This window comes from Serinus canaria, chromosome 3 (assembly GCF_022539315.1).
Source record: "Serinus canaria isolate serCan28SL12 chromosome 3, serCan2020, whole genome shotgun sequence".
Taxonomy (NCBI): Eukaryota; Metazoa; Chordata; class Aves; order Passeriformes; family Fringillidae; genus Serinus; species Serinus canaria.
In genome coordinates, this window is record NC_066316.1 from 111971546 (window position 1) to 111997508 (window position 25963).

The 25963-nt window shown below is 56.8% G+C and overlaps 2 protein-coding genes and 2 long non-coding RNA genes across 17 annotated transcripts; 3 read left to right on the top strand and 1 right to left on the bottom strand.

Moving 5' to 3' along the window:
* Positions 1 to 6: 6 nt before the first annotated feature.
* Positions 7 to 1140, bottom strand: LOC127059463 (uncharacterized). 4 transcript variants are annotated; one of them, XR_007777345.1, is made up of 3 exons: positions 800 to 1140; positions 561 to 640; positions 7 to 465 (listed from the first exon to the last, which is right to left on the bottom strand). It is a non-coding gene; the product is annotated as an uncharacterized LOC127059463 (long non-coding RNA). The 4 variants fall into 4 exon arrangements; XR_007777344.1 differs by having other exon boundaries at positions 7 to 349; positions 408 to 640; positions 800 to 1137; XR_007777342.1 differs by having other exon boundaries at positions 508 to 640; positions 800 to 1136.
* A 9290-nt stretch (positions 1141 to 10430) lies between these two features.
* Positions 10431 to 25761, top strand: CLU (clusterin). The gene is made up of 9 exons (XM_050971913.1): positions 10431 to 10522; positions 11062 to 11165; positions 11263 to 11618; positions 17781 to 17951; positions 20967 to 21378; positions 23470 to 23583; positions 24879 to 25105; positions 25336 to 25517; positions 25597 to 25761. Exons 1-9 carry the CDS (start codon positions 10431 to 10433, stop codon positions 25601 to 25603), a joined length of 1665 nt encoding a protein of 554 aa, XP_050827870.1. The 3' UTR covers positions 25604 to 25761.
* Positions 15248 to 17770, top strand: LOC127059426 (uncharacterized). 4 transcript variants are annotated; one of them, XM_050972771.1, is made up of 3 exons: positions 15248 to 16281; positions 16900 to 17058; positions 17176 to 17770. In XM_050972771.1, the coding sequence occupies exons 1-3, from the start codon at positions 15294 to 15296 to the stop codon at positions 17394 to 17396; spliced, it is 1368 nt and encodes a 455-aa protein (XP_050828728.1). In that variant the 5' UTR covers positions 15248 to 15293; the 3' UTR covers positions 17397 to 17770. The 4 variants fall into 4 exon arrangements, 2 of the variants coding, with proteins under 2 accessions (XP_050828728.1, XP_050828729.1); XM_050972772.1 differs by lacking the exon at positions 16900 to 17058; XR_007777203.1 differs by lacking the exons at positions 15248 to 16281; positions 16900 to 17058 and adding an exon at positions 16288 to 16435.
* On the top strand, positions 17979 to 20960 carry LOC127059427 (uncharacterized). Of its 8 annotated transcripts, none has more exons than XR_007777209.1 (4): positions 17980 to 18956; positions 19078 to 20414; positions 20468 to 20498; positions 20823 to 20960. It is a non-coding gene; the product is annotated as an uncharacterized LOC127059427 (long non-coding RNA). The 8 variants fall into 8 exon arrangements; XR_007777211.1 differs by having other exon boundaries at positions 17984 to 18956; positions 19078 to 19895; positions 20013 to 20043; positions 20167 to 20960; XR_007777205.1 differs by having other exon boundaries at positions 17979 to 18956; positions 19078 to 20498.
* Positions 25762 to 25963: the final 202 nt, after the last annotated feature.

Genomic DNA, 25963 nt, shown 5'->3' on the forward strand with positions numbered 1-25963 from the left:
AGGAATTCTTTTGTTGGTTAAATGTCGCAATCACCTGCTGAGTATCCCAATTAACCCTCTGTGGTGGAGAATTAATTATTTTCGGTACCACCCTTTCCTCCTGAAAAGGGGATGTCACCCTCTCTGCATGGTGAGGAGGGAGGAGATCTCAGGAGCCAGGCAAAGACCCTCACCAAATCCCGGGAAATGCCCCAAACAGAGGAGCCAGGGCAGAACTGAGAGCTCAGGGCGGTGTTTGGGCAGCAGGGCCAGGTCCGGAGCCGGCAGAGGCGCTGAGAACCTCGGTCACTCCTCACCGAACCTCGGTCACTCCTCTCCTCGGTCACTCCTCACCTCGGTCACTCCTCACCTCTCCTCAGTCACTCCTCACCTCACCTTGGTCACTCCTCTCCTCGGTCACTCCTCACCTCGGTCACTCCTCTCCTCTCCTCTCCTTGGTCACTCCTCTCCTCGGTCACTCCTCTCCTCTCCTCGGTCACTCCTCTCCTCTCCTCGGTCACTCCTCACCTCGGTCACTCCTCTCCTCGGTCACTCCTCTCCTCTCCTCGGTCACTCCTCACCTCGGTCACTCCTCTCCTCGGTCACTCCTCTCCTCGGTCACTCCTCTCCTCGGTCACTCCTCTCCTCGGTCACTCCTCTCCTCACCTCGGTCCACCTCCCTCTCCTCGGTCACTCCTCTGCCCTCGTCACTCTCCTCTCCTCGGTCACTCCTCTCCTCCCTTGGTCACTCCTCTCTCGTCTCCTCCCTCGGTCACTCCTCTCCTCGGTCACTCCTCACCTCGGTCACTCCTCTCCTCACCTCGGTCACTCCTCTCCTCGGTCACTCCTCACCTCGGTCACTCCAAACCCCGGTTAAAAACGAGGCCAGTCGGACCCAGAACCCCCCGGACCGACAACCCGAACCTGTGAAAAATGTGAATTTTGGGGTTGGCTTTCGGCAGATATTTCGATGAATATTGGATGCGTTGTGTTAGAAATTGGTGCTGTGTTAATTCTCTCAGGCAGCGTGGTAAACACGGTTACAGGTTATAAAAAATGTTAAAATAGAAACTCTGCTATCTGAGATAATATTTTAAAGAAAGGACTCACAGTGAGACAGCAGCCACAGGACACCTGAATCTGTCAGAGATAAAGAATTCATTGCAGATCTTTGAGAGATAAAGAATTTATCGCAGATCTTTCAGAGATAAAGAATTTATTGCAAATCTGTCAGAGATAAAGAATTTATCACAGATCTTGAAGTGATAAAGAATTTATTGCAAATCTTTGAGAGATAAAGAATTTATTGCAAATCTTTCTGAGATAAAGAATTCATTGCAAATATTTCAGATATAAAGAATTTATTGCAAATCTGTCAGAGATAAAGAATTCATTGCAGATCTGTCAGAGATAAGAATTTATTGCAAATATGTTCAGATAAAGAATTATGCAGATCTTTGAGAGATAAGGAATTTATTGCAGATCTTTCAGAGAGAGAATTTATTGCAAATCTTTCAGAGATAAAGAATTTATTGCAGATCTTTCAGAATTAAAGAATTTATTGCAGATCTTTCAGAATAGAGAATTATTGCAGATCTTTCAGAGAGAAAGATTTATTGCAAACTTTCAGAGATAAAAAATATATTGCAGATCTTTCAGAGATAAGGAATTTATCGCAGATCTTTAAGAATAAAGTATTTTTTGCAAATCTTTGAGAGATAAAGAATTATTGCAAATATTTCGGAGATAATTTATTGCAAATCTTTCAGATAAAGAATTTAGATTGCAGATCTTTCAGAGATAAGGAATTTATTGCAAATCTTTCAGAGATAAAGAATTTATCGCAAACATTTCAGAGATAAGGAATTTATTGCAGATCTTTCAGAGATAAGGAATTTATTTCAGATCTGTCAGAGATAAGGAATTTATCGCTCCCTTATCAGCAGAACTGAGCTTTTCGTGCCTGGACGGCTCCCGCAGGATCCCAGGGAGGAGCTGCCCCTGCCCAGGGAGGATCCTGGGTCTGATGGAATTCCCGCCCCATGGATGAGCTGTGGGAATGCCCAGCAGGTCGGTGCTTTAAGGGTTAATCCTCTGCTCACCTGGGCCCTTTTTGGGCTCATTTTGCCCAGAAAAGGCGCCGGGACCCGTCCGTAACTCTTTGTTTTTTATTGTTTTGTGTTTCCCTAATCCAAATTGAACAAATTATCGTTACTCCAATTTTATTCCTGTTTTTATAACCATTTTATTTCTATTAAATCTTTAACATTTAAAAACAAGGGATCGGTGTTTTTCACCGGGGTGGGGGTTGGGCTGTGCCTCAGTTTCCCCTGGAATTCTGCAGCTCCAGGAATTTGGAGCGGGAATTTCAGGGGATTCCAGGATGAGGAGGGGATTTGTGCCTCAGTTTCCCCCTGGAATGCCCCAGGAAGGAGTGGGAATTTGGGGGTGCTCTCAGGATTAGGGGGGGAATTTGTGCCTCAGTTTCCCCTGGAATGCTGCAGGGACAAGTGGGAATTCGGGGTGGGAATTTGGGGGGTCCCAGGATGTTGGAGGGGGGGTGTTTGTGCCTCAGTTTCCCCTGGAATGCCGCAGGAAGGAGCGGGAATTTGGGGGTGCTCCCAGGATTAGGGGGGGAATTTGTGCCTCAGTTTCCCCTGGAATGCTGCGGGATGGAGCAGGAATTCGGGGTGGGAATTTGGGGGGTCCGAGGATGAGGAGGGGATTTGTGCCTCAGTTTCCCCAGGAATGTGCAGCTCCAGGAATTTGGGGTGGGAATTTGGGGGATCCCAGGATGTTGGAGGGGGGAGTGTTTGTGCCTCAGTTTCCCCTGGAATGCCGCAGGAACACGCGGGAATTCGGGGCGGGAATTTGGGGGGTGCCAGGATGAGGAGGGGGTTCGGGGGCTGTGCCTCAGTTTCCCCTGGAATGCTGCAGGAAAGAGCGGGAATCTGGGGGTGGGAATTTGGGGGGGGATCCCAGGATAAGGAGGGGATTTGTGCCTCGGTTTCCCCTGGAATGTGCAGCTCCAGGAATTTGGGGTGGGAATTTGGGGGGTCCCAGGATGTTGGAGGGGGGGTGTTTGTGCCTCAGTTTCCCCTGGAATGCCGCAGGAAGGAGCGGGAATTTCGGGGGTGCTCCCAGGATTAGGGGCGGAATTTGTGCCTCAGTTTCCCCTGGAATGCTGCGGGATGGAGCGGGAATTCGGGGTGGGAATTTGGGGGGTCCCAGGATGATGGGGGGGGGGGGGGGGGGGGAATTGTGCCTCGTTTCCCCGCTGGAATTCTGCAGCTCCCGGAAGGAGCGGGAATTCGGGGCAGGAATTCGGGGCGGGAATTCGGGGCGGGAATTCGGGGCGGGGATCCTGGGGGGGTCCGCGGATAGGGAGGGGGCGGTTGTGCCTCAGTTTCCCCCCGGGCAATTTGGGGTCCCCGTGGGGGGATCCGGGCTGTTTTGGGGGCGGGGCGAGACCGCACCCCGGCCCCGCCCAGCTCGAGGGGAAGGGGCGGGCGAACCCCCCCGGATCCTGTCGGGAATCATTATAAAAATTAATAAATTTCTAAATTAAATAACATTTGCCAACACCCCCGGCGTGGGGGGCGGGAATTCCCGGAGGAGTTCCGGGAATGACTTAATTTTAATTAATTAATTAAGGAACTCTCCCCCTCTTCCCCCCCCCCTTCCCCCCCCTCCCCCCCCCGGGCCGGCTCGGGAATCCCCGGGGGCAGTTTCCGGGAATTAATAAACAAATTAATTAATAATTATTAATTAGAGAAACCGCCCCCGGGCGGGGCGGGAAATCCCCGGGGCAGTTTCCGGGAGTTCATTAATGAATGCATTAATTAATTAGAGAACCCCCCCCCGGGGCGGGGGCAGGTCCCGGCCCGCGGCCAGCCGGGGGCCGGTGCCGGGAGTTCATTAATGAATGCATTAATAATTAGGCGAGGCTCCGGGCCCCGCGGCCAGGCCGGGGGCGGTTGCCGGGAGTTCATTAATGAATGCATTAATTAATTAGCGAAGCTCCCGGGCCCGCGGCCAGGCCGGGGCGGTGCCGGGGCCGTTCCAGAAAGCTCCGGGAGCGGAACGGGAGCGGGGACGGGGCGGGACCGGCCCCGGCCCGCGGATAAAGCGGCACCGGAGCGGCTCCGGCACCGGCACCGGAGCGGGACTGCGGGTACGGAACGCGGGAACCCCCAACCCCAAATCCCCGAATTCCCAAATCCTTGAATCCCCGAACCCCCAAATCGCTGAACCCCAACCCCCAATTCCCAAATCCTTGTATCCCAAATCTTTGATCTCCGAATCCCTGAACCCCCCACTCCCAAATCCCCGAACCCTCAAATCCCCGAACCCGAGAGGTCCCTGAATCCCAAACCCCCGAATTCCAATCCCCGAACTCCCGAACCCCCAAATTCCCAAATCCTTGAATCACCCCGAACCCCCAAATCCCCGAACCCCCAAATCCCCGAACCCGAGGTCCCTGAATCCCGAACCCCGAATTCCAAATCCCAACCCCGAACTCCCCGAACCCCAATCCCCGAACCCCCAAATTCCCAAATCCTTGAATCCCCGAACCCCCAAATCCCCGAACCCGAGGGTCCCTGAATCCCAAACCCCCGAATCCAAATCCCGAATCCCCGAACCTCCCGAACCCCCAAATTCCCAAATCCTTGAATCCCCGAACCCGGGCCGAATCCCGAACCCACCGAATCCCAACCCCCAATCCCAAACCCCCGAACCCCAAATCCCCGAACCCCCAAATCCCTAAACCCCAAATCCGAAGTCCTCGAATCTCCGAACCCCGAATCCCAAATCCCTGAACCCCAAGTCCCTGAATCCCGAACCCCCGAATTCCGAACCCCTGAATCCCCGAACCTCTGAACCCCAAATCCCGGAACCCCCAAATCCTCCAACTCCGAATTTCAAATCCCCGAATCCCCAAACGCCGAATTCCCGAACCCCCAAATTTCCAAATCCCAGAACTCCCCGAACCCCCGAACCCCAAAACCGCAAACCCCAAATCCCAGAACTCCTCGAACCCCCGAATCCCCAAATCCCAGAACTCCCCGAACCTCCAAACCCCAAATCCTCGAACCCCAAAATCCCGAAACCCCCAAACCCCTGAACCCCCAGATCCCCGAACCCCCAAATTTTCAAATCCCAGAACTCCCCGAATCCCAAAACTTCCCGAACCCCCAAATCTTCAAATCCCAAATCCCCAAACCCCCAAATTTTCAAATCCCAGAACTCCCCGAATCCCAAAACTTCCCGAACCCCCAAATCTTCAAATCCCCAAATCCCCGAACGCCCCCAAACCCTCGAATCCCTGAACCCCCACATCCCAAAGCTTTGAATCCCAAATCCCCAAATCTTCAAATCCCCGAACCCCAAATTCCCAACCCCCCAAATCCTGAACCCCATTTCCCCTTTTTCACCCATTTGTCCCCCCTTTTTCCTCCCCCTTTTCCCCCCTCCCCCCCCCCCAGTTTTGGGGTCCCCCCGGGCGGTTTTTGGGGTGGGGGCGGGCGGGGAGCGGGCGGATGCTCGCGGGAGTTTCCCACAATTCCCCGCGCCGGGCAGGACCCAGCGGGGATTTGGGATTTGGGGGATTATGGGGGATTCGGGGCGATTATGTGGGATTTGGGATTTGGGGAGGATTATTTGGGATGCAGGGGGGTTATTAGGATTTGGGGTTTGGGGGGGTGATTTGGGATTTGGGATATGTGAGTGTGATTTGGGATTTGGGGGGGTTATTTTGGGGTGGGGGTGATTTGGGATTTGGGGGGGTTATTTTGGGGTGGGGGGGTTGGGGTATTTTGTTGGGATTTGGTGGGGGGTGCTTTAGGATGCAGTAGGGGCTTTGGGGGGTTATTTTGGGATTTGGGGGGCTGATTTGGGGTTGGGGGGAGGGATTTGGGATTTGGGATTGGGGGTGTTATTTTGGGATGGGGGCATGATTTGGGATTTGGGATGTGCGGGGTTCTTTGGGATGCAGGGGGGGTTGTTTAGGATTTGGGGGGTGGTTTGGGATGTGGGATGGGTTCTTTGGGATGTGGGATGGGTTCTTGGGATGGGTTTTTTTTTAGGATTGGGGTTTTTTTGGGGGGATGTTTGGGATTTGGGCCGTGATTTGGGATTTGGGGGGGATTGTTTGGGATGTGGGACGGGGTTTTTAGGTTTGGGGTTTTTTGGGGGCCTTGTTTGGGATTTGGGCTTGTTTGGGATTTGGGGGGGATTGTTTGGGATGTGGGACGGGGTTTTTTAGGATTTGGGTTTTTTTTGGGGGGCTTGTTTGGGATTTGGGGGGTTGTTTGGGACGAGGTTTTGGGATGTAGGATGGGGATTTTAGGACTTGGGGTTTTTTTTGGGCTGTGGGCTGTGTTTTTGGGGACTTGGGGGGGATTTTTTGGGCTCTGCTTTTGGTGTTTCTGGGCTGGTTTTTTGCCCATTTTTTGGGCTGGTTTTGGGGCTGTTTTTTGGGCTGTATTTTTGGTTTTTGGGCTGTTTTTTCGGCTGTTTTTTAGGCTGTATTTTCGGGTTTTGGGCTGTGTTTTTGGGCTGGTTTTGGGCTGGTTTTGGGCTGGTTTGGGGCTGTAATATTTTTGGTTTTTGGGCTGTGTTTTTGGTTTTTGGGCTGTGTTTTTGGTTTTTGGGCTGGTTTTAGGCTGTGTTTTTTGGTTTCTGGGCTGGTTTTTTGGCTCTTTTTTGGGGGTTTTTTGGCTGTTTTCTGGGCTGTGTTTTTGGCTTCTGGGCTGGTTTTGGGGCTGGTTTTTGGGGCTGGTTTTGGGCTGTATTTTTGGTTTTTGGGCTGTGTTTTTTAGTTTCTGGGCTGTTTTTTTGGCTTTTTTTTGGGGTTTTTTGGCTGTTTTTGGGGCTGTGTTTTTGGGGCTGGTTTTTGGGGCTGGTTTTGGGGCTGTATTTTTGGTTTTTGGGCTGTGTTTTTGGTTTTTGGGCTGTGTTTTTGGGGTTGAGGCTGTGTTTTTGGGCTGTGTTTTTGGGCTGGTTTTGGGCTGTGTTTTTGGGTTTCTGGGATTTTTTTTGGCTTTTTTTTTTGTTTTTTAGCTGTTTTCTGGGCTGTGTTTTTGGCTTCTGGGCTGTTTTTTGGACTGGCTTTTGGGGCTGGTTTTTGGGCTGTATTTTTGGTTTTTGGGCTGTGTTTTTGGACTGGTTTTTGGGGTTGGGTCTGTTTTTTGGGCTGTTTTCGGGCTGTTTTGGGCCGTGATTTTTGTTTCTGGGCTGTTTTTTTGGTTGTTTTTGGTTTCCGGGCTGTTTTTTTGGCTGTTTTTGGTTTCCGAGCTGTTTTTGGCTGGCAGTGGCTGCAGTGTCACCCTGCGGTGTTGGGGGGGGGTTGGGGACAGCGACCCCCCCTCGCCGAGCCCGCATTGCACAAGGCTCGGGCGGGGGGGGGGTGGCTCGGCCTTATTTGGGTTTGATTTGGGTTTATTTGGGTTTGATTTGGGTTTATTTGGGTTTTATTTGGGCTTATTTGGGTTTGATTTGGGTTTGGGATTTTGCTTGTTTGTTTTATTTGGGTTTATTTGGGTTTATTTGGGTTTATTTGGTTTCCTTCGGATTTTTTTCGGGTTTGTTTGGGAATTGCACAATCCCGGAGGAGGCGGCGGCTCCCACGGGGGGGGAACCGGGGCCGCTCCTTTTTTTTTTGGGGGGGGGGGGGGGTTGGATCCCGATCCCGCCCGGGGAATTCCGGCCGCGGTCACCGCGCTGGATCCGGGGGGGGGCGGGGAGGGCACGGCCGGACCCCCCCTCAGTGCCCCCCTAAAACTATCCCAGTGCCCCCTAAACCCCTTCAATGCCCAGGGACCCCCACAAGTTGCCCCCCAAAACCCACCAGTGCCCTCCTAAACCCCCCTGTGCCCAGCGACCCCCAAGCCCAGGGACCCCCACCAGTGCCCCCTCTAAATCCCCCCCCCGACCCCCCAAACCTCCCAGTGCCCCCCTAAAACCCCCCCAACCCCCCCTCCCCAATGCCATAGGACCCCCCCAAGTGCCCCCAACTTCCCCCCCCATGCCGTGCTCTCTCAGCCCCCTGAGTGCCCCCAAACCCCCCCCGTGCCCAGGGACCCCCCCTGTGCCCCCCAAAACCCCACCCGTGCCCAGGGACCCCTCAGTGGCCCAGGGACCCCCACAAGTGCCCCCCCAAACCCCCTCCTAAATCCCACCCGACACCTCAAACCCCCAAGTGCCCCCCAAATCCCCCTCCCAATGCCCAGGGACCCCCACAAAGTGCCCCCCCTATAACCCCTCGTGCCCCCCCCAGTGCCCCCCTAAAAGCCCCCCCAACCCCCCCCCCGTTTGCCCCCCTAAAACCATCCCATGCCCCCCAAAACTCCCCCTCGTGCCACAGGGACCCCACCCACAGATGCCCAGGGACCCCCCACAATTGTCGCGCCCTAAACCCCCGCTTAAGCCCCCCCCCCCGCTCCCCCGGGTCTGTTTGCTTTGGGGGGGGGGGGAGGGGGGGGATGGGAGAGTCAGAGTCCGTGAGGGTGGGGAGGGCAGGCCCGGCCCTGACCCCCCCTCCCCCCCCCCCCGATCCTGTCCCTGTCCCCATCGCTGTCCTGTCCCCTCCTGTCCCTGACCCCTCTGTCCACCCTGTCACTCCTGTCAGCCTCCTGGTCCCCCGTACCCCTCTGTCCCCTCCTGTCCCTGTCCCCGTCCCTGTCCCCTCCATGGCTCTGTCACTGTCCCCTGTCCCTGTCCCCAGACCATGGTGCTGTCCCCTGTCCCCTCCTGTCCCCATCCCCGTCCCTGTCCCCGCCATGGCGCTGTCCCTGTCCCCTGACCCTGTCCCTGTCCCCAGACCATGGTGCTGTCCCCTGTCCCCTCTCCCTGTCCCCATCCCCGTCCCTGACCCCTCTGTCCCACCCTGTCGCTCCTGTCCCCCCTGACCCCAAAGGCCCTGACCCCCCCTGACCCCCATGTCCCCTGTCCTTGTCCCCCCTATCTCTGTCCCTTGTCCCCTCCCCCAGACCATGGCCCTGTCCCTGTCCCCTCCTGATCCCCCTTGTCCCTGTCCCCATCCCTGTGCCCCCCTGACCCCCTTCTCCCCTGTTGCTGTCCCCTCCTGAGCCCCCTGTCCCTGTCCCCATCCCTGTCCCCAGGCCATGGCACTGTCACTGTCCCTGTTCCCATCCCCTGTCCCTGACTCTGTCACTGTCCCTGTCCCCAGGCCATGGCCCTATCCCTGTACCTGACCCTGTTCCTGTCCCTGTCCCCAGACCATGGTGCTGTCCCTGATCCTGTCCCTGACCCTGTTGCTATCCCCTGTCATTGTCCCTGTCCCCAGGCCATGGCCCTGTCCCTGTCCCCTGTCCCTGTCCCCAGGCCATGTCCCTGTCCCCTCTCACTGTCCCTGTCCCTGTCCCCAGGCCATGGCCCTGTCCCTGTCCCCTGTCCCTGTCCCCAGGCCATGTCCCTCTCCCTGTCCCCTCTCCCTGTCCTGTCCTGTCCCCAGGCCATGGGCCCTGTCCCTGTCCCCTGTCCCTGTTCCCCAGGCCAGATCCCCCCTGTCCTGTCCCCTCTCACTGTCCTTTCCCTGTCCCCAGGCCATGGCACTGTCCCGTCCCTGTCCCTGTCCCCAGGGCCCATGTCCCGGGCCCTGTCCCCCCTCGCACTGTCCCTGGTCCCTGTGCCCAGGGGCCCTTGTCCCTGTCCCTGTCTCAGCATCTCACTGTCACCTGTCCCTGTCCCCAGGCCATGGCACTGTCCCTGTCCACTGTCCCTGTCCCAGGCCATGTCCCCTCTCCTGTCCCTCTCCCTGGACCCCTCGTCCACTGTCCTCGGTCCCCTCCCATACCCAGACCCTGTCCCCAGACCCTGTCACTGTCCCCAGGATATGGCGCTGTCCCTGTCCCCTGTCCCTGTCCCCAGACCCTGTCACTGTCCCCTCTCACTGTCCATGACCCGGTCACTGTCTGGTCTCAGAACTTGTCCCTGTCCGCTCTCACTGTCCCTGTCCCTGTCCCCAGGCCATGGCAAGTCCCTGTTTGTCACCATGTCACTGAACCCTGTCCCTGTCCTCTCCTGTTTCCCCTGTTCCTGTTTCCATAGCGCTGTCCCGGTCCCCCATCTCACTGCCCTGTCACTGTTTTTCCATGTCCCAGGCCATGGCGGCTTGTCCCGGTCCCTGTCCCCTCCTCACTGTTACCTGTCCCTGACCATGTTCCCCTTCCCGGTCCCCCTGTTTCCCTCTCACGTCCTGTCCATGTCCCCAGGCCATGGCGACTGTCCCTGTCCCTGTCCCCTCCTCACTGTCCCTGTCCCTGTCCCGGCCCTGGCCTGCCTGGGCCATGTCCCTATCACTGTCCATGTCCCTGTCCCCAGGCCATGGCGCTCCTGTCCCTGTCCCTGTCCCTGTCCCCTCCTCACTGTCCCTGTCCCTGTCACTGGTCATCTCACGTCCGGTCCCTCTCAGTGCCCTGTCCCAGGCAATGGCGCTGTCCCTGTCCCCTGTCGCGGCCTGGCAAACTCCGGCCAGGGGGGGAGCGGCGAGGAGCTGCAGCCCCCAGAGGAGGATACCGAGGTGAGGTGGGAGGACAAAATTGGGGCGGCGTTCGCTCGGAGTGGGGGGGGAAAGGGGGGGGGGGGGTGGGGTGATATATGGGGGCGGGGGGGGTTGGGGGGGGGTAAAGGGGGGGGGTTTGGGGATTAAATGGTGGGGTGTTGGGGTGAAACGTGGGGGGGGTGTTGAGGGAGGGGGTAAGGGTAAAGGCACGGCGGTCGTGCAATTGGGGCGGGGGGGGGGGGGGTGGGAGGAGGGGGGTGCGCAGGTGGTGTAATTGGGGGGGGGGGGGGAGGGAGGGGGGCAGGGGCCCCCGAAGGGGCACCAATGGGGACCCAAGTTTGGGCCCCAGTGTTCTTCCCACTTACCCCTGACGGTGGCCCCAATTTACCCTGACTGTCCCAAAAGGTGTCCCAAATTTGTCCCCCAATGTGTGTCCCACGTGTGCCCCCCCCCGTTGCCCCGCAAGGGGCCCACGCAGCCGGGAGCCAAGGGGGCCACAAGGGGCACCAAAGGGGGCACCAGCGGGCTATCCCAAGGGGCCCACGGGTCCCCCCAAGGTCCCGCAAACTGGGCCCCACGGGGCCCCACGGCCCCCCGAAACGGGGCCCCGATAGACGGGCCCCGGGGGACACCAAAGTGCCGCCAGAGAGGGTGCGCCAGGGTGCGCCAATGTTCCACCAAAAATGTCCCCACTTTCCCTCACTGTACGCACCCTTTTCGCCCACGGGGCGCCGATATTCCCGTGATCCCCCCATGAGTCCCCACTAGTTTCCCCAAGTTCCACCCGAGAGGCCCCGTTCCCCCCAATTTTTCCCCACTTTCCCAAATCTTTTCCCCAACTTTGCTGTGTCCCCGATTTCCCCCCATCTTTTCCCCCCATCTTTTTCCTGCTTTTCCCCCCAATTCCCCCGGGGTATCTCCCCCGTTTTTCCCATTTTTCCCCACTTTTCCCCGATTTCCCTCAGAGCTGTCGGCGGCCGGCAGCCGCCTGGTGGACGCGGAGCTGGAGCGGGCGCTGCAGGGCGTGCGCAGCATGGAGGCGCTGCTGGAGCGCAGCGACCGCGGGCACCGCCAGCTGCTGCGATCCCTGGAGCTGGCACAGCGCGGGAAAGAGGTGGGAATGGGATTTGGGATTGGGAATTGGGAATGGGATTGGGGATCAGATTGGGGATCGGGATTGGGGATGGGAATGGGATCAGGAATGGGAACGGGAGTGAGCGCAGCGACCGCGGGCACCGCCAGCTGCTGCGCTCCCTGCAGCTGGCACAGCGCGGGAAAGAGGTGGGAATGGGATTTGGGATTGGGATTTGGGATTGGGATTGGGAATGGGAATGGGGATGGGAATGGGATTGGGATTTGGGATTGCGATTGGGATGGGAATGGGAGTGAGCGCAGCGACCGCGGGCACCGCCAGCTGCTGCGATCCCTGGAGCTGGCAGAGTGCGGGAAGGAGGTGGGAATGGGATTGGGAATGGGATTTGGGATTGGGATTGGGATTGGGATTGGGATTTGGGATCAGATTGGGGATCGGGATTGGGGATGGGAACGGGAGTGAGCGCAGCGACCGCGGGCACCGCCAGCTGCTGCGATCCCTGGAGCTGGCACAGCGCGGGAAAGAGGTGGGAATGGCATCAGGAATGGGATTGGGAATGGGATTGGGATTGAGATTTGGGATCAGATTGGGGATCGGGATTGGGGATGGGAATGGGATCAGGAATGGGAACGGGAATGAGCGCAGCGACCGCGGGCACCGCCAGCTGCTGTGCTCCCTGCAGCTGGCACAGCGCGGGAAGGAGGTGGGAATGGGATTGGGAACGGGATTGGGATTGGGATTGGGAATGGGATTTGGGATTGGGAATGGGGATGGGAATGGGGGTGGAGCGCAGCGACCGCGGGCACCGCCAGCTGCTGCGATCCCTGGAGCTGGCAGAGTGCGGGAAGGAGGTGGGAATGGGATCAGGAATGGGATTTGGGATTGGGGATGGGATTGGGATCGGGAATGGGATTGAGATTTGGGATCAGATTGGGAATCGGGATTGGGGATGGGAACGGGGGTGAGCGCAGCCACCGTGGGCACCGCCAGCTGCTGCGATCCCTGGAGCTGGCACAGCGTGGGAAGGAGGTGGGAATGGGATTGGGAATGGGATTGGGATTGGGAATGGGAATGGGAATGGGTGGGAATGGGATTTGGGATTGGGATTGGGATCAGATTGGGGATGGGAATGGGATCAGGAATGGGAACGGGAGTGAGCGCAGCGACCGCGGGCACCGCCAGCTGCTGCGATCCCTGGAGCTGGCACAGCGCAGGAAAGAGGTGGGAACGGGATTTGGGATTGGGAATTGGGATTGGGATTGAGATTTGGGATCAGATTGGGGATCGGGATTGGGGATGGGAATGGGATCAGGAATGGGAACGGGAATGAGCGCAGCGACCGTGAGCACCGCCAGCTGCTGCGATCCCTGGAGCAGGCACAGCGCGGGAAGGAGGTGGGAATGGGATTGGGAATGGGATTGGGATTGGGATTGGGAATGGGAATGGGGATGGGAATGGGATCTGGATTTGGGATCAGATTGAGGATGGGAATGGGGGTGGAGCGCAGCGACCGCGGGCACTGCCAGCTGCTGCGATCCCTGCAGCTGGCACAGCGCGGCAAGGAGGTGGGAATGGGATTTGGGATTGGGAATTGGGAATGGGATTGAGATTTGGGATCAGATTGGGGATCGGGATTGGGGATGGGAATGGGGGTGGAGCGCAGCGACTGCGGGCACCATCAGCTGCTGCGATCCCTGGAGCTGGCACAGCGTGGGAAAGAGGTGGGAATGGCATCGGGAATGGGATTGGGATTGGGATTTGGGATTGGGGATGGGATTGGGATGGGATTGGGATTGAGATTTGGGATCAGATTGGGGATCGGGATTGGGGATGGGAATGGGATCAGGAATGGGAACGGGAATGAGCGCAGCGACCGCGGGCACCGCCAGCTGCTGCGCTCCCTGGAGCTGGCACAGCGCGGCAAGGAGGTGGGAATGGGATTGGGAATGGGATTTGGGATTGGGATTGGGAATGGGAATGGGGATGGGAATGGGATTGGGATTTGGGATCAGATTGAGGATGGGAATGGGGATGGGAATGGGGGTGGAGCGCAGCGACCGCGGGCACCGCCAGCTGCTGCGATCCCTGCAGCTGGCACAGCGCGGCAAGGAGGTGGGAATGGGATTGGGAATGGGATCGGGATTGGGCATGGGATTGGGATCGGGAATGGGATTGAGATTTGGGATCAGATTGGGAATCGGGATTGGGGATGGGAATGGGGGTGGAGCGCAGCCACCGTGGGCACCGCCAGCTGCTGCGCTCCCTGGAGCTGGCAGAGTGCGGGAAGGAGGTGGGAATGGGATTGGGAATGGGATTGGGATTGGGAATGGGAATGGGAATGGGTGGGAATGGGATTTGGGATTGGGATTGGGATCAGATTGGGGATGGGAATGGGATCAGGAATGGGAACGGGAGTGAGCGCAGCGACCGCGGGCACCGCCAGCTGCTGCAATCCCTGGAGCTGGCACAGCGCGGGAAGGAGGTGGGAATGGGATTGGGAATGGGAATGGGATTGGGATTGGGATTGAGATTGGGATTTGGGATTGGGATCAGATTGGGGATGGGAATGGGATTGGGGATGGGAACGGGAGTGAGCGCAGCCACCGCGGGCACCGCCAGCTGCTGCGATCCCTGGAGCTGGCAGAGCGCGGGAAGGAGGTGGGAATGGGATTGGGAATGGGAATGGGATTGGGAATGGGAATGGGACATGGGTGGGGAATGGGATTGGGCATTGGGATTGATTGGATCAGATTGGGTCATTGGGAATGGGATGGGATTGGGAACGGGACTTGGATTTAGCGCCTGCGACCGCGGGCACCGCCAGCTGCTGCAATCCCTGGAGCTGGCAGAGCGCGGGAAGGAGGTGGGAATGGGATTGGGAATGGGAATGGGATTGGGATTTGGGATCGGGGACAAGATTTGGAATGGGATCAGGAACGTGAACGGGAGTGGAAAGCAGCGGCCGCGGGCACCGGGAGCTGCTGCGCTCCCTGGAGCAGGCAGAGCGCGGGAAGGAGGTGGGAATGGGATTGGGAATGGGGACAGGAATGGGAATGGGATTGGGAATGGAATGGAATGGGATTGCCATGGGGATGGAAACAGGAATGGGATGGGATTGGGAATAGGATGGGATCGGGTTTGGGATGGTCTGGGAATGGGAACAGCATGGGAATGGGATGGGATCAGGATAGGAATGGGATCAGGATGGGAAAGTCATGGGAATGGGATGGAATGGGATTGGGATTGGGATTGGGATTGGGATTGGGATTGGGATTGGGATGTGGATGGGATGGGGATGGACTGGGAATGGAATGGACTGGGAATGGGGAATGCCATCCCAGGAATGGGGGATGCTGTCCGGGAGCAGGGAATGCTCCAGGATAGCAGGGATCACTGTGTCCTGGGAACAGGGAATGCTCTGTCAGGGATTGGAGGATGGAGGATCAGAGTGTCCTGGGAATGGGGAATGCTATCCTGGGAACAGGGATTGTTATCCCGGGAGCAGGGAATGCTGTGTCAGGGATCGGATGTCCCGGGAACAGGGAATGCTGTGTCAGGGATCGATGTGGCCCTGGGAACGGGAATGCTGTGCCAGGGATCGATGTGACCCTGGGAACAGGGAATGCTGTGTCAGGGATCGATGTCCGGGAACAGGGAATGCTGTGCCAGGGATCGATGTGACCCTGGGAACAGGGAATGCTGTGCCAGGGATTGGATGTCCCGGGAGCAGGGAATGCTGTGTCAGGGATCGGATGTCCCGGGAACAGGGAATGCTGTGTCAGGGATTGGATGTCCCGGGAGCAGGGAATGCTGTGTCAGGGATCGGATGTCCCGGGAACAGGGAATGCTGTGTCAGGGATCGGATGTCCCGGGAGCAGGGAATGCTGTGTCAGGGATCGGATGTCCCAGGAACAGGGAATGCTGTGTCAGGGATCGGATGTCCAGGAACAGGGAATGCTGTGTCAGGGATCGGATGTCCCGGGAGCAGGGAATGCTGTGTCAGGGATCGGATGTCCCAGGAACAGGGAATGCTGTGACAGGGATCGGATGTCCCGGGAGCAGGGAATGCTGTGTCAGGGATCGGATGTCCCAGGAACAGGGAATGCTGTGTCAGGGATCGGATGTCCCAGGAACAGGGAATGCTGTGTCAGGGATTGGATGTCCAGGAACAGGGAATGCTGTGCCAGGGATCGGTGTGGCCCTGGGAACAGGGATTGTTATCCTGGGGATGGCTGTATTCCAGGAACAGGGGATGCCCTGTGGGAATTGGGGTGCTCTGGGAATCTGGGAATGCTGTGCTTGAGATCGCTGTGTCCTGGGAATCTGGGAATGCCATGCTGGGGATTGGGGTGTCCTGGGAATCTGGGAATGCTGTGCCAGGGATTGGGGTATCCCTGTGCTCTGGGAATGCTGTGTGGGATTGGGGTGTCCCAGGACTCTAGGAAGGCCAGGACTGGGAATTGTGTGCCCTCTGGGAATGCTGGGGATTGTGCGTCCTGGAACTCTGGGAATGCCATGCTGGGGATTGGGGTGTCCTGGGGCTCTGGGAATGCTGTGGGGGAACTGGGATATCCTGGGGCTCCAGGATTGCCATGTTGGGATCGGGGTGTCCTGGGGCTCTGGGAATGCCGTGCCGGGGATCGGGGTGTTCTGGGAATCTGGGAATGCCGTGCTGGGGATTGGGGTGTCCTGGGGCTCTGGGAATGCTGTGGGGGAACTGGGATATCCTGGGGCTCCAGGAATGCCATGTTGGGATCGGGGTGTTCTGGGAATCTGGGAATGCCGTGCTGGGGATCGGGTTGTTCTGGGAATCTGGGAATGCCGTGCTGGGGATTGGGGTGTCCTGGGGCTCTGGGAATGCCGTGCCGGGGATCGGGGTGTTCTGGGAATCTGGGAATGCCGTGCTGGGGATTGTGCATCCTGGAACTCTGGGAATGCCATGCTGGCGATCGGGGTGTCCTGGGAATCTGGGAATGCCGTGCTGGGGATCGGGATGTTCGGGGAATCTGGGAATGCCGTGCTGGGTATCGCTGCATCCTGGAAATCTGGGAATGCTGTGCTGGGGATTGAGGTGTTCTGGGACTCTGGGAAAGGCAGCATTGGGAATGCTGGGGGATTGTGTGTTCTCTGGGAATGCTGGGGACTGTGTGTCCTGGAACTGTGGGAGTGCCATGTGGGGGTTGGGCTGTCCTGGAACTCTGGGAATGCTGTGCTGGGTTTGGGGTGTCCCGGGGAATCTGGGAATGCCTTGCTGTGGATTGGGGTGTTCTGGAAATCTGGGAATGCCTTGCTGGGGATTGAGGTGTTCTGGGACTCTGGGAAGGGCAGGATTGGGAATGCTTGGGAATTGTGTGTTCTCTGGGAATGCTGTGTGGGAGCTGGGGTGTTCTGGGAATCTGGGAATGCTGTGCTGGGGATCGGGGTGTTGTGGAAATCTGGGAATGCTGTGCTGGGGATTGGGGTGTTCTGGGAATCTGGGAATGCCGTGCTGGGGATTGGGGTGTTCTGGGAATCTGGGAATGCTGTGCTGGGGATCGGGGTGTTGTGGAAATCTGGGAATGCTGTGCTGGGGATTGAGGTGTTCTGGGACTCTGGGAAGGGCAGGATTGGGAATGCTGGGGATTGTGTGTTCTCTGGGAATGCTGGGGATTGTGTGTCCTGGAACTGTGGGAGTGCCATGTGGGGGTTGGGCTGTCCTGGACTCTGGGAATGCTGTGCTGGGTTTGGGGTGTCCCGGGGACTCTGGGAATGCCGTGCTGGGGATCGGGGTGTTCTGGGAATCTGGGAATGCCTTGCTGAGGATCGGGGTGTTCTGGGAATCTGGGAATGCCGTGCTGGGGATTGGGGTGTTCTGGGAATCTGGGAATGCCGTGCTGGGGATCACTGCATCCTGGAAATCTGGGACTGTCATGCTGAGGATTGGGGTGTCGCAGTGCTCTGGGAATGCTGCACTGCAGAATTGGGGAGTCCCTGGAAATCTGGGAATGCTGTGCTGGGGATTGGGGAGTCCCTGGAAATCTGGGAATGCTGTGCTGGGGATCGGGGTGTCGCAGTGCTCTGGGAATGCTGCGCTGCAGAATTGGGGCGTCCCTGGAATCTGGGAACGCCGTGCTGGGTATCGCGCCGTGCCGGGACTCGGCCGCTGCCGGGACTGTGCCGTGCTGACGGCGGCATTCCCGTCAGGAAGCGGTGCAGCTGGCGCGGCAGAAGGAGCAGGAGCTGTCGGCGCGGGGCGAGCGCTGCAACGCCTCGGTGCAGGCGCTGTGGGAGAGCTGCAAGCCCTGCCTGCGGCAGCGCTGCCTCCGCTTCTACTCCCGCACCTGCCGCAGCGGGGCCGGGCTGGTGGGCCGCCAGGTGAGCCGCAACCGCCGGGAAACACACCGGGAACACAGCGGGGAAACAGCGGGGAAATAACGGGAAACAGCGGGGGAAATAACGGGAAACAGCGGGGAAACAGCGGGGAAATAACGGGAAACAATGGGGGAACAATGGGGAAATAGCAGGGAAACACCAGGAAACAGAGGGGAAATACCGGGAAACAATGGGGGAACAATGGGGAAATAGCAGGAAACAGCAGGGAAACAATGGGGAAACAGCAGGGGAAATACCGGGGAAACACCGGGAAACAGCGGGGAAACAATGGGGAAACAATGAGGAAATACTGGGAAACACCAGGGAAACAATGGGGAAACAACAAGGAAATACTGGGAAACAATGGGGAAATACCAGGAAACAGCGGGGAAACACTGGGGGAACAGCAGGGAAACAATGAGGAAATAATGGGAAACATCAGGGAAACAATGAGGAAATACCAGGAAACAATGGGGAAACAATGGGGAAATACCGGGAAACACCAGGGGAAAACAATGAGGAAATATCGGGAAACACCAGGGAAACAATGGGGAAATAACAGGAAACAATGAGGAAATACCAGGAAAAACCAGGGAAACAATGGGCAAATACCAGGAAACAGTGGGAGAAACAATGGGGAAATACCGGGAAATAATGAGGAAATACTGGGAAAAACCAGGGAAACAATGAGGAAATACCAGGAAACAGTGGGGGAAACAATGGGGAAATAACGGGAAACACCAGGGGAAAACAATGGGGAAATACTGGGAAACAACGGGGAAACTGAGGAAATACTGGGAAATAATGAGGAAATACCGGGAAACACCAGGGAAACAATGGGAAACAATGAGGAAATACCAGGAAACAGTGGGGGAAACAATGGGAAAATAACGAGAAACACCAGGGGAAAACAATGAGGAAATACCGGGAAACACCGGGTCTCAGCTGCAGGATCCCACATCACACAGGGATTCTGGGAATGGCCGGGTTTTGATCCCATTCCCAGAGGTCTCAGCTGCAGGATGCCACATGGCACAGGGATTCTGGGAATGGCGGGGTTTTGATCCCATTCCCAGAGTGAGATCCCTCATGGCCCGGGGGATCCCAGGTTCTGACCCCATTCCCAGAGAGTCTCAGCTGCAGGATGCCACATGGCACAGGGATTCTGGGAATGGCCGGGTTTTGATCCCATTCCCAGAGAGTCTCAGCTGCAGGATGCCACATGGCACAGGGATTCTGGGAATGGCCGGGTTTTGATCCCATTCCCAGAGGGTCTCAAGTGTGGGATCCCACATGGCACAGGGATACCAGGAAAGGGGGATTTTGCCCTGATCCCATTCCCAGAGGTTATGCAGTTGAGGGATCCCACAGGGATACCAGGAAAGAGAGATTTTGCCCTGCTCCCATTCCCAGAGGGCCTCAGGTGCAGGATCCACAATGGCCCAGGGATCCCAGGAATGGCCGGGTTCTGACCCCATTCCCAGAGAGTCTCAGCTGCAGGATCCCACATCACACAGGGATTCTGGGAATGGCCGGGTTTTGATCCCATTCCCAGAGTGAGATCCCGCATGGCCCGGGGGATCCCAGATTCTGACCCCATTCCCAGGGAGTCTCAAGTGCAGGATGCCACATCACACAGGGATTCTGGGAATGGCCGGGTTTTGATCCCATTCCCAGAGGGTCTCAGGTGCAGGATCCCACATGGCACAGGGATACCAGGAAAGAGGGATTTTGCCCTGATCCCATTCCCAGAGAGTCTCCAGGTGAGGCATCCCAGGAACAGCTGAGTTTTGATCCCATTCCCAGAGTGGGATCCTGCATGGCTTGGGGGATCCCAGGTTTTGCCCCCATTCCCGGAGAGTCTCAAGTGCAGGATCCCACATGGCATGGGATGGGATCCCACATGGCATGGCATGGGATCCCAGGTTCTGACCCCATTCCCAGAAGGTCTCAGGTGTGAGATCCCAGGAATGGCCAGGTTTTGATCCCATTCCCAGAGTGGGATCCCACATGGCACAGGGATACCAGGAAAGAGGGATTTTGCCCTGATCCCATTCCCAGAAGGTCTCAGGTGTGAGATCCCGGGAATGGCCTGGTTTTGATCCCGTTCCCAGAGTGGGATCTCACATGGCCCGGGGGATCCCAGGTTTTGACCCCATTCCCGGAGAGTCTCAAGTGTAGGATCCCACAATGGCCCAGGGATCCCGGTAATGGCCAGGTTCTGACCCCATTCCCAGAGAGTCTCAGGTGCAGGATCCCACACGGCACAGGGATCCCAGGAATGGCCTGGTTTTGATCCCATTCCCAGAGTGGGATCCCTCATGGCCCGGGGGATCCCAGGTTTTGACCCCATTCCCAGAAGGTCTCAGGTGTGAGATCCCAGGCAATGGCCTGGTTTTGATCCCATTCCCAGAGTGGGATCCCACATGGCCAGGGGATCCCAGGTTTCGATCCCATTCCCAGAAGGTCTCAGGTGTGAGATCCCAGGAATGGCCAGGTTTTGATCCCATTCCCACAAGGTCTCAGGTGTGAGACCCCAGGAATGGCCTGGTTTTGATCCCGTTCCCAGAGTGGGATCCCGCATAGCCCGGGGGATCCCAGGTTTTGCCCCCATTCCCAAAGAGTCTCAAGTGCAGGATCCCACATGGCCAGGGGATCCCAGGTTTCGATCCCATTCCCAGAAGGTCTCAGGTGTGAGATCCCAGGAATGGCCTGGTTTTGACCCCATTCCCAGAAGGGCTCAGGTGTGAGATCCTGGGAATGGCCAGGTTTTGATCACATTCCCAGAAGGTCTCGGGTGTGAGATCCCGGGAATGGCCAGGTTTTGACCCCATTCCCAGAAGGTCTCAGGTGTGAGATCCTGGGTATGGCCAGGTTTTGATCCCATTCCCAGAGTGGGATCCCGCATGGCCAGGGGGATCCCAGGTTTTGCCCCCATTCCCAAAGAGTCTCAAGTGCAGGATCCCTCATGGCCCGGGGGATCCCAGGTCCTGACCCCATTCCCATTCCCATTCCCAGCTGGAGGAATTCCTGAACCACTCCTCTCCCATCTCCATCTGGGTGGACGGCGAGCGCCTGGACTCGCTGCTGGAGCGCGACGAGCGCCAGGAGCGGCAGCTGCAGGAGCTGGAGGAGCGCTTCGGGCTGCTGGAGGACGGCGTCCAGGACATTTTCCGCGACAGCTCCCGGGTCCAGGGCCGCCTCCACCCCTTCTTCCAGGCTCCCTTCGGAGGCTTCCGCGAGGCGCCGGCGGTGCAGCGGCTGCGCCTCCCGCGCCGCTTCCGCCGCTTCTCCGGGGACTTCTTCCCGTTCTTCCCGCAGCGCCGTGGAGGCTTCCAGCAGCTCTTCCAGCCGCTCTTCCAGATCACCCAGCGCATGTTGGAGGACGCCCAGGGTGGCTGGGAGAATCCCTCCGGAGAGTTTGGGACAGGTAGGAGGGAGGGGAGAGGGATGGCGGATGGGGGATCCCGAATCCGGTGGGTCTGGGGGAAAGAGTCACGGGAAATCCTCGAAACTTCCGAGGATTCTGAGAAAAGATTCCCAGAAAATCCTTGGGTAACTTTGGAGGATTCTGAGGAAACATTCCCAGGAAACCCTTGGGTAACTTTGGAGGATTTGGAGGATTCTGAGGAAAGATTCCCAGAAAATCCTTGGGTAACCTTGGAGGATTTGGAGGATTCTGAGCAAAGATTCCCAGAAAATCCTTGGGTAACCTTGGAGGATTTGGAGGATTCTGAGAAAAGATTCTGAGAAAATCCTTGGGTAACTTTGGAGGATTCTGAGGAAAGATTCCCAGAAAATCCTTGGGTAACTTTGGAGGATTCTGAGGAAACATTCCCAGGAAATCCTTGGGTAACTTTGGAGGATTTGGAGGATTCTGAGGAAACATTCCCAGGAAACCCTTGGGTAACTTTGGAGGATTTGGAGGATTCTGAGCAAAGATTCCCAGAAAATCCTTGGCAGCTTTGGAGGATTCTGAGGAAACGTTCCCAGAAAATCCTTGGGTAACTTTGGAGGATTCTGAGCAAAGATTCCCAGAAAATCCTTGGGAAACTTTGGAGGATTTGGAGGATTCTGAGGAAAGATTCCCAGAAAATCCTTCACAACTTAGGAGGATTCTGAGGAAACATTCCCAGAAAATCCTTGGGCAGCTTTGGAGGATTCTGAGCAAAGATTCCCAGAAAACCCTTGGGTAACCTTGGAGGATTTGGAGGATTCTGAGAAAAGATTCTGAGAAAATCCTTGGGCAGCTTTGGAGGATTCTGAGCAAAGATTCCCAGAAAATCCTTTGCAACTTTGGAGGATTCTGAGGAAACATTCCCAGAAAATCCTTGGGTAACTTTGGAGGATTCTGAGGAAACATTCCCAGAAAATCCTTGGGTAACTTTGGAGGATTTGGAGGATTCTGAGGAAACATTCCCAGAAAATCCTTGGCAACTTTGGAGGATTCTGAGCAAAGATTCCCAGAAAATCCTTGGGAAACTTTGGAGGATTTGGAGGATTCTGAGGAAAGATTCCCAGAAAATCCTTCACAACTTAGGAGGATTCTGAGGAAACATTCCCAGAAAATCCTTGGCAACTTTGGAGGATTCTGAGCAAAGATTCCCAGAAAATCCTTGGGAAACTTAGGAGGATTCTGAGGAAACATTCCCAGAAAATCCTTGGGCAGCTTTGGAGGATTCTGAGGAAAGATTCCCAGAAAACCCTTGGGTAACCTTGGAGGATTTGGAGGATTCTGAGCAAAGATTTCCAGAAAATCCTTGGGAAACTTTGGAAGATTCTGAGCAAAGATTCCCAGAAAATCCTTGGATAACTTTGGAGGATTCTGAGGAAACATTCCCAGAAAATCCTTGGGTAACCTTGGAGGATTTGGAGGAGTCTGAGGAAAGATTCCCAGAAAATTCCTTGCAACTTTGAAGGATTCTGAGAAAAGATTCCCAGAAAATCCTTGTCAACTTTGGAGGATTTGGAGGATTCCCTACCGGGAATTCCCATGGAAACCTGGGAATCAGGAGCTCTGATGGTGGTGGGCTGGGATTTGGGGTGTTGTCCCACCTGGATCCCAGCTGTTGTCATGGGAATGGGGTTTTCTTGGGAATGTTGCAGCTGTTTGGTTTTTCTGGGAATGCTGCTCATGGGTTTTCTTGGGAATGTTGTTGGTGTTTGGTTTTTGTGGGATTGCTGCCGGTGTTTAGATTTTTTTGGAATATTGCAGGTGTTTATTTTGGGGAATGTTGCAGGTATTTGGGATTTTTTTTGGGATAGCAGCTGACGGTTTTTGGGTGTTTGTTTTTTTTTTGGGATTACAGCCGATGTCTTTTTGCTGTTTGGTTTTTTTGGGATTGCAGCCCATGTTTTTTTTTGGGAATGTCGCAGCCGGCGCCGTCACCGTCTGCCAACGCAGCCCTGGGGACGGGAGGGGCCCAAATTCCAAGGAAAAATCGCTTTTCCGGCACCTGGGGGGGACCTGCCGGGGCTGGGGGGGATTTGGGGAGCTGAGGCCGGCCCGGAATTCCCGCAGAATCCCGGAATTTCAGCAATGACCGGATGGTTTGCCGGGAGATCCGGAGGAACTCGGCCGGCTGCCTGCGGATGAGGGATGAGTGCGAGCAGTGCCGGGAGATCCTGGCCCTGGGTGAGCCGGGAATGGGAATGGGGATGGGAATGGGAATGGGATGTTGAAGGGACTGGGACGTGGAGGACGGGATGGGGACGGGAATGGGGACGGGAATGGGGACGGAAGGGGAATGGGATGGGAATGGGAATGGTTTATTGGAATGGGGACTGTGAATGTGGATCGGAATGGGAATAGGGACGGAATGGGAATGGGTATTGGATGGACAGGGATGAGTAATGGGACAGGACAGGAAATGTTGAAACACTAGGTAATGTGGATATGAGAAAATGAAATGGGTATGGAATGGTGACGGGATGGTAACTTGACTTGGATGGGGTGTAAAAGTTGATGGAAACTTATGGAGACGGGAATGGGAATGAGGGTGGGGGATGGGAATTGGATGTGTTTGTGAAGGAGATTGACCACTTGTAATGGGAATGGCAACCTGGGAATGGGGTGGGAATGGGGAGTAAGGTAGGCAATTGGATTCGAAATGGAAACGTAATTGAATAGGATGGAACAGGGATTCGGATGGGATGAAATGGGAACGTGAATGGGAATGGGACAGTGATGGAATGAGGATGGGAAATTGAACAGGGAATGGTGATGGGATGGTGTATAGGAACAGGGATGAGAATTGGACAGGAAGGAGATGGAAAACTGGGAATGGAACAGAATTGGGATTGGAAAGGGGATGGAACATTGATTGGGATGGTAACCTGGATGATGAGGGGACAGTAAAGAAATGGAACTAGTAATTGGAAATGGAAAATGAAATGGGAACAGGAATTGTGATGGGAATGGGATTGACTTGAATGGGGTGGGGTGGGAAAGGGGATGTGAACGTGTACGGAGACGAATGGGAACGATGGTGGCGTGAGAATTGGAAATGGAACGGGAATGGGGTTGGTGACCGGGATGGGAATGAGGATGTGAAATTTGGTGGACAAATTGGGCCTGGAATAGGGATTTTGGAATGTGGATGGGAACAGGGACGGGAACGGAAATAGGACAGTAAATGGGGAGAATCAGAGCAGGGATGGGATGTGGGGGGGCAGGTCATAGTATGGGGTGGGTCTTGGTGGGTTGGGATTTTTTGGGGGTTGCAAGGGGTGCGTTTTGGGGTCTGGGGGGATGGATGGGGATGGGATTGGGATGTGATTGGAAGGGTGGTATGGGGTTGGACGGGATGGGATGGGATGGGATGGGATGGGATGGGATGGGATGGGATGGGGTGGGATGGGGTGGGATGGGATGGGATGGGATGAACCCCATCCCAGGGCCGTGCTGACCCCATACCCACCCCATCCCAGACTGCGGGCAGGAGGATCCCTCGCAGCAGGAGCTGCGGGAGCAGCTGGAGGACGCCGTGCGCGTGGCCGAGCGCTTCACGCGCCGCTACGATTCCCTGCTCCGGGAATTCCAGGAGGAGATGCTCAACACCTCCGGCTTGCTGGACCAGCTGAACCGCCAGTTCGGCTGGGTGTCCCGCCTGGCCAACCATTCCATGGGCTCCGACGGCTTCCTGCAGGTCACCACGGTGAGGCCGGCGGGATGGAGCCGGGATCGGGGCCGGGAACGGGGGGTGGGAAAGGGAAAAGTGGGACAGGGCCACAAAGGGCCCTTTGTGCTCCGGCCGGGAATCTCTTGGCAGTGCCGGATGCCGGGAAGGGAGCCAAGGTCAGGGGCCCGCCTGGGGCTCTCCCGCGGCCCGTTCCGACCTCGCAAATTCGGATTCTCCCACGAGATGACCCCGGTGCCGCATTCCAGGTGCTGTCCAAGGCTCCGAACCCCGAGGATCCGTCGGCGCCGCCGGACACGCAGGTGACGGTGCAGCTCTTCGACTCGGAGCCGCTGGCGCTGACCGTGCCCGGGGACGTCCCCTGGGACCACCCCCGCTTCATGGAGATCGTGGCCCAGCAGGCGCTGCAGCACTTCAAGGAGAACGCCATGTGAGTCCCGCGGGACATTCCCAAAACCTCCCCCGAGGGATAACACCGGGCTCATCCCGAATTTTTCCCTCGTTCCCAGAGAGTAGCCGGGCAATGCCGCCGCTGCCGCCGCCCCTCCGGATCCCCCTTCCCGGGGGGAATTGGCACCATCGCTGCCACCTCTCCCCTCCTGACCCTTCCTGCTGCCAGGACCCTCCAAGGGGCCCCAGACGGAAAATAAAGGTAGAGTTGAACACCCTGGAAATGCCTGCGGAGTTTTTGGGATCGTCCTGAGGGAAAAAGGAGGAAAAACAGCCTCGGAATTTTCCATAATTCCGTCACTGTGGAGTTGAGGAATCGGGATCCATTCCCTAAGCTGATCCAGAAGGAGATGCCCAGGATCAGGGACTTGTCCCCATCCGATGGACACGGATCCCAGTGCCAGGGCCTGTCCCAGTGCCATGGAC

Bases quoted from the DNA above. Each gene is read 5' to 3' on its own strand.
- CLU (XM_050971913.1), top strand. From the start codon at position 10,431: ATGGCGCTGTCCCTGTCCCCTGTCGCGGCCTGGCAAACTCCGGCCAGG. The intron at 21,379-23,469 runs GTAGGAGGGAGG...GAATTCCCGCAG, and splicing joins CTCCGGAGAGTTTGGGACAG to AATCCCGGAATTTCAGCAAT. The intron at 23,584-24,878 runs GTGAGCCGGGAA...ACCCCATCCCAG, and splicing joins CCGGGAGATCCTGGCCCTGG to ACTGCGGGCAGGAGGATCCC.
- LOC127059426 (XM_050972771.1), top strand. From the start codon at position 15,294: ATGCTGTGCCAGGGATTGGATGTCCCGGGAGCAGGGAATGCTGTGTCA. The intron at 16,282-16,899 runs GTGTCCTGGGGC...CTGGGGATTGAG, and splicing joins ATGCCGTGCTGGGGATTGGG to GTGTTCTGGGACTCTGGGAA. The intron at 17,059-17,175 runs GTGTTCTGGGAA...CTGGGGATTGAG, and splicing joins ATGCTGTGCTGGGGATTGGG to GTGTTCTGGGACTCTGGGAA.